Source organism: Punica granatum, chromosome 1 (genome assembly GCF_007655135.1).
Source record: "Punica granatum isolate Tunisia-2019 chromosome 1, ASM765513v2, whole genome shotgun sequence".
NCBI classification, from domain to species: domain Eukaryota; kingdom Viridiplantae; phylum Streptophyta; class Magnoliopsida; order Myrtales; family Lythraceae; genus Punica; species Punica granatum.
The window spans coordinates 15,911,307-15,917,513 of record NC_045127.1 but is presented as its reverse complement, the minus strand read 5'-3'; the positions used below and the strand labels follow the sequence as shown (position 1 = coordinate 15,917,513).

The following is a 6,207-nucleotide window of genomic DNA, read 5'->3' as shown; positions in this document are numbered from 1 at the left end:
GAACTAGCTCATGTTGATCTATACATATTTACCTTAACTAATTAAGTATTTATTTTTAAAGCAATTAATTTATCAAACACCACTTTCTTTTTCGTTTTGGCCAAAAATACTATTAGAAGCTACTATGACCGAATACCGTCTATACATAATATATAAATACAAATTGGATAAACATATTTAATGAGGATGTGCCTGATCCTAAAATTAATAAAATAGTGGCATGTGTCAAGCCCCCATCTTCCTATATACCTAAAGAAAAGATAAAACAATAAGAAAAAAAGAAAAATAATTCATCTCTCTATCTCTCTCATTAGGTTAAGAAACTTTTTTCTTAGGAAGTGACATGCACTCTGTAATTCATCTCTCATTTGCAATCCCAATTTCCTCTTTGACCAAAGAAACAATTTCTTTATAAATAATTAAAATTTTCATACTAACTGATTGAATATATTATAATTAATTCTTACAACATTTTTTTTTGTATCTAAGAACCTTTAAATTGGATACTTACAATAGTGAAAAATAACATAAATACACATGCTTTCTATTGAAATGAATTAAAAGAAAAAGACACATATACTCACAAAGTAACAAAATGTAATTATTCAGTATCATTAGTTTAAAATAATAAAACTGTTTTAGTCAAATTTAAGGTTATTGATTAAAATTTTTAATTATTCAAAACTTTTATGGTTTACTTACCATTTTATTTGTATATTTTATTTTGAAAACTTGTATTACGGTCTTTTTTTAAAACTCTTTTGCAATATTTTATCTTTTTCTTTATTTACTAAAATAATTACTAATTCTTATTCAAGTAAATGTTTTTCATCAAATTAATGCCAGTTATTAAGAAAAAGATTATGGATAGCATATTAGTTTATGTGAAAATATTGATTATTATATTTTTGCAAGTTGGATTAAGTTTAATGGCCCATGAAATATATGCCTATTGACTAAAAATTGACAAAATTACATTGTTGAAATAAATTCAGGATTAATCAAGTTGGACTGAACGGATATATTTTTATCTTTCAAAAACTATTTACTTTTTTTCAAATACTTCTTTTTTAATTTTCTTGAAAATTGAATTTGTTATATAGTTTAACGTCCATGAAGTATATGTTTATTGACTAAGAATTGCCAAAATCGAATTGTAGAATGAAATTCAAGATTAATCAAGTTCGATTAAATTGTTATAATTTCTTTCAAAAATTATTTGCTTTATTCTAACATATTTCTTTTAAATTTTTACCGACATTTATTAGTTTACTCCAATATACTAAATAAGTCAGAGTCTCATATACATATATACATATATAAATATATGTTTGCATGAATATAAAATTATTTTAAAGTATACGGACTTAGCTCCTCTCTACAAATCTTATTTATTAAAATTTTAAATATATGTTGTTAATTATTTGTAATATATTTTTTCTCTTTTAATCAAAACTTGAAAATTTGCTAAGGCTATCTGATTTAATTCCTCTGTGCAGGAATTTTGAATCATCTATTGTTAATTATTTGTAGTTTTTTTCATTGATCAAAACTTAAAAATTCGTGAACCGAAGGCCATCTAGCCTAATTACTCTCTGCATGAAGCTACAAAAAATAACTGCTTAGATGATTATTTAATATTTTATTGAATTTAATTTCATCGTTAACTAGAAGTCGACAACTCCTTGGATGATTATTTGATTTTTTTTCATTTCTCGGTTCAAAGAGAGAATCGGGGAGTTAATCCTTGTGGGCCAAGTTTCTTTGTGGGTGAAGCTACCTTTATAGAGTAAATGAAAAGCCATGTAATAGAGAGTTGAGAGTTTGAAACATGGAGCGACGTCGGGCTTGACACGTGGAACGGCTTGGTTAATTTTATTTATGAAACTTAGACTTTAATACTAACAAATGTCGATATAAATTAAAAAGAGAATCTCAGAAGAAAGTAATTAATTTTTTTGAAAATAAAAATATATAACAACTTATTCAACTTAATTAATCTTATTTGATTCTACAATTCAATTTTAACATTTCTTAGTCAATAAACATATAATTCAAGGGCCGTAAACTATATATAAAATTCAATTTGCAAAAATATAATAATTAATATGTTATTCATGATATTCCCTTAATAATTACAATTATTTGATGAAAAACAATTACTTCAATAAGAATTAAGTAATTAATTTAGTAAATAAAAAAAGTAATGCAAAATAATTTAGAAATAAGATTGTAAATGTATATTTTCAAATAAAATGCATTACTAAAATGATAAGTAAATCACAAAATTATTGGATAATTAATTATATTAATTTTGTTCAAAATAATTTTTTTTAAATCATTACTTAGAGAGTTTTATCCCTTAATGGACCTACTCGACTTAATTGGATTAGTCAAGGCTCAAATTTGACTTTCGAATACCAAGATTAACATCGAAATATATAATTTATGCTTTTTAAGGAATTATACTGATAATATATATGTATATATTTATACCTTTGAAGTGAATAAAATTTCGTTCTTATATACAAATAAAATATTTGAATAGAGCTTATCCAATATGAAGAATTTAAAATATTTTAATTTATGTTTAACTTAAAAAATATTAAAGAGTTAATTCTATAATTATAATCAGTTAATATGTACAGCGACCCATTGATAATATTTTTATAAAATATAAAAAAATAAAAAAATATTAAGAGGGACATTTTTGCTCATCGCGTCGGTGAAATGGACAGTTATTATTACCTCAAAATGTCAAAATACGGAGGCTGCAATAACAATTACAAGACGTGGCTAATCGGGAGCAGCTGCTGACTCAGATCTAATCCGTACACCTCGGACGCAGTCTAAACTGAACAAAGGAAAATTCTATTTTACCAAAACAAGAAAAAGAAAAAAAGAAAGTGAAAAATTCTCGAGTGGGTATATAAACCTAGAAGTCCCATCACTCCAATTCCTTGATTGTCAAGAAGAGCGCCATTTCGACGATCAGGGCAGAAGCGTAGTCGATTGAAATTTCCATCGCGGAAGATTACCCTGAGAGACGCCATGGATGACCCTGATGAGACTTCTTAGCGACTTCCCTTCAAAAGCACGCAATCCGGTCCTGATTCCTCCCAGCCCGAGCTGATTGCGCAGGGAGTCGACCCACGTCCTGTTTCGCCGGAAAGATCGGTTCTTGAGGCCGGCGCCGCGCATATTGTTGGATACCGGGACCCGGGTCGCCGCAGGACCGTTGAAATGAGCTTGGATGATGAGGGCCAAGAGGGAAGAAGGGGGGCGGCGGCGGGGACGAGGGGACCCATACCGGGGCCGTTGGGCAGCTTCCAGCGGGACCTGATGGCCGGGGCGGTGATGGGGGGCGTGGTTCACACCATCGTGGCCCCTATCGAGAGGGCGAAGCTGCTGCTGCAGACCCAGGAGAGCAATTTGGCCATCGTAAGGGGAGGAGGGCGGCGGCGGTTCGAGGGGATGCTCGACTGCATTGTACGAACCGTGAGGGAGGAAGGAATCTTGTCGCTGTGGAGGGGCAATGGGAGCAGCGTCCTTCGGTATTACCCTTCTGTCGCTCTCAACTTCTCTCTCAAGGTATGACATTGAACTGAGAGTTCTCTTTCCCGCGAAAACTAAGCTCTTTCCGTGCGAACTTCATTGCTCAATGATATGTGAGATTTTTGTTTTCTTGGACTTTGATGTCGTTTACATTGGCGGGTTTTGTTGGGAGACTGCTAGTCTTTTTGAAACTCTGCGGTAACGGTTCTTGAGCTCATCGTCTGTTTCAGTTTTTGATTCTTGAATTCTTTCGGGCATGCGCATCAGATATATGATGAAACGTTGCCGTGATGAGTTGGTTTTTCTCTTGTCTGAAAGAAACGAAGAAGAGTATTGCCTGTTGCTCTGATTGGTACCCTCGTTCGTGGAATAAAACCGAAAACCTTCTGTTGATGGCCCTTACTGGGGCTCATTTAGATACCAGTGTTTTTGTAGGATTAATATTAGGTTAAATGGCGCGAAATATGAAATGCTAAGAGTATTATTGGGGCTGAATCATTTACCTTTTAGCATTTAGTAACATTTGATTAAGATGCAGATCATCAATCCTTGACTGACCAATCTTTTGCGTCTCTGCTTTCTTGGAACGTCCAAATGAGCTTCTTGAACCTTTATGTCAGGAGTCAGCATCTTATGGTGTAAAATATGGAAAAGCGCTGCTAAACAAGGTGTTCAGATATTTTGCTGCATTGGCTACTTTTATAAGCCAGTCGAATTATGCTCGTAGCAAGAACTGCAGTGCCTGAAGATGTTACCACTACTGTCTCCTTTGGTTTGCATGATTGGAAATTCAGTCTTCTATGAGCAATGGATTAGCCAGGTGTTAGGATCTTATATGTAATATATCTGCACAAAACACCTCATTAGGTGCTCTGATTGGGATATCAGTTATCACCTAATGTAAAGTTCGCAATGTGTCTCTTAATTAAATGGTTGGTTGGTTGGTCTGATCCTATTTTCTTATGTCATCTTCTCTAGTGAAGAGCGCTTTTATTTGATGAGAAACCAGTTCAGCTTTTATTTGATCATATTTCGAGCTTCAGCAGAGTTCTGGATTTCATTAAAACACTAGAAAGAGTCTATAGTGATTATTGGAATCTTGAAATGGAGTCTCGTAGATATCTTAAATGCATATTGTGCAAGGTTTTATAATTGAAAAAACTGAATCCCCTGTTTTCTATATTTGTAGTGCCTATAAAATGTAAGTCAAATTGTAAAGTTGTTGAACTACATCCCATTTTCATCTAAGCACAACTAATGGGAAAATAAGTTCAAAGAATATTTTGGATTTCAATTTTCTAAAATACTACTATAGAAAGTGTTGGAAAATTGGGTTTGTCTGTTGTGTTACATTTGATATGAGATTCTTGCAGTTTGAAGTCATTTCTCGTGTCTGAGCTGTTTGCGTATTGGCCACGAGTCTTTTGGCATTCGTTTATAGTCTACAGCCATTCTTCCTGTTCCTTACAGGACTTGTACAGAAACATGTTAAGGAGTAACGACTCCGGATTAGGCCATCTTGTGTCTGGTCCAGCCGCCAACTTCATTGCAGGGTCTGCGGCAGGCTGCACAACCCTGGTCCTGATCTACCCGCTGGACATTGCACACACCCGCCTCGCGGCTGATATTGGGAGGACCGAAGCTCGCCAATTTAAGGGCATCTGCCATTTCTTGGTCACTATTTGCCAGAAGGATGGGATCCGGGGAATTTACAGGGGTCTGCCTGCCTCCTTGCAGGGGATGGTGGTGCACCGAGGCCTCTACTTTGGCGGGTTTGACACGATGAAGGAGATCCTATCGGAGGAATCAGGGCCAATTGCCCTGTGGAAGAGGTGGGTTGTGGCCCAGGCAGTTACCACTTCGGCGGGGCTTCTGTCTTACCCACTCGATACAGTCAGGAGGAGGATGATGATGCAGTCGGGATTGGAGAGGCCAATGTATAGCAGCACTCTGGAATGCTGGAGGAAGATCTATCGGACTGAGGGGGTGGGCTCGTTCTATCGTGGGGCTGCCTCAAATGTGTTTCGGAGCACTGGGGCTGCCGCGATTTTGGTACTATATGACGAGGTCAAGAAGTTCATGAGCTGGGGCGGATTATAACGTCGACCGACTCTAGTGAGAATTCTTTCTTCTTCCTCTTTTCCACTAAAAGTGGTATTAAAGTAGGGTGATGATTGAGAAATACATTAGGAAACGAGAGAATGGAAAGAGAAAAGAACAGACAAATACAAGAGAAGACACACTGTAGATGTTTTGAGAAACATTGACGGCCATGAAGTAGATGTATTTGAAGGCTATGGCAATCGAGGAGAATTACATCTTCTGATCTTTCATTGATGAAATCAGCATAACCAAATAACCATTTTTTGAATAAGAAACACATTGTTTCCTATCTTACATGCTTGGCTCGATCGATGTTATACCCATTGGGATCTTGTCAAATGCCTTTTAGAATCCCGTACGGTCTATTGCAGAGAGAAATACTGCACCGAAGCATTTCAAGGAGAACAGGATCAATTCAAAAGTTCAGGAAAGTTGTCATAACAGCATCTTTGGTTTTCTTAAGAATTTTATGAACGCACTGTTCTTTGACTCGTTGCTCTGCCAATGTTCAAGATATTGAATTGACCCTTTTGTTTATTTTCTCTAATT

At 35.3% G+C, this 6,207-nt stretch overlaps 1 protein-coding gene across 1 annotated transcript; it reads left to right on the top strand.

Moving 5' to 3' along the window:
- Window positions 1-2,904: 2,904 nt before the first annotated feature.
- LOC116192822 (probable ADP,ATP carrier protein At5g56450) lies at window positions 2,905-5,952 on the top strand. Its single transcript, XM_031521487.1, has 2 exons — window positions 2,905-3,591; window positions 5,026-5,952. The coding sequence occupies exons 1-2, from the start codon at window positions 3,244-3,246 to the stop codon at window positions 5,653-5,655; spliced, it is 978 nt and encodes a 325-aa protein (XP_031377347.1). The 5' UTR covers window positions 2,905-3,243; the 3' UTR covers window positions 5,656-5,952.
- Window positions 5,953-6,207: the final 255 nt, after the last annotated feature.

Excerpts from the sequence above, each read along its gene's own strand:
- LOC116192822 (XM_031521487.1), top strand. The coding sequence starts at position 3,244 with ATGAGCTTGGATGATGAGGGCCAAGAGGGAAGAAGGGGGGCGGCGGCG. Across the intron at positions 3,592-5,025 it reads CTCTCAACTTCTCTCTCAAG|GACTTGTACAGAAACATGTT; the intron begins GTATGACATTGA and ends TGTTCCTTACAG.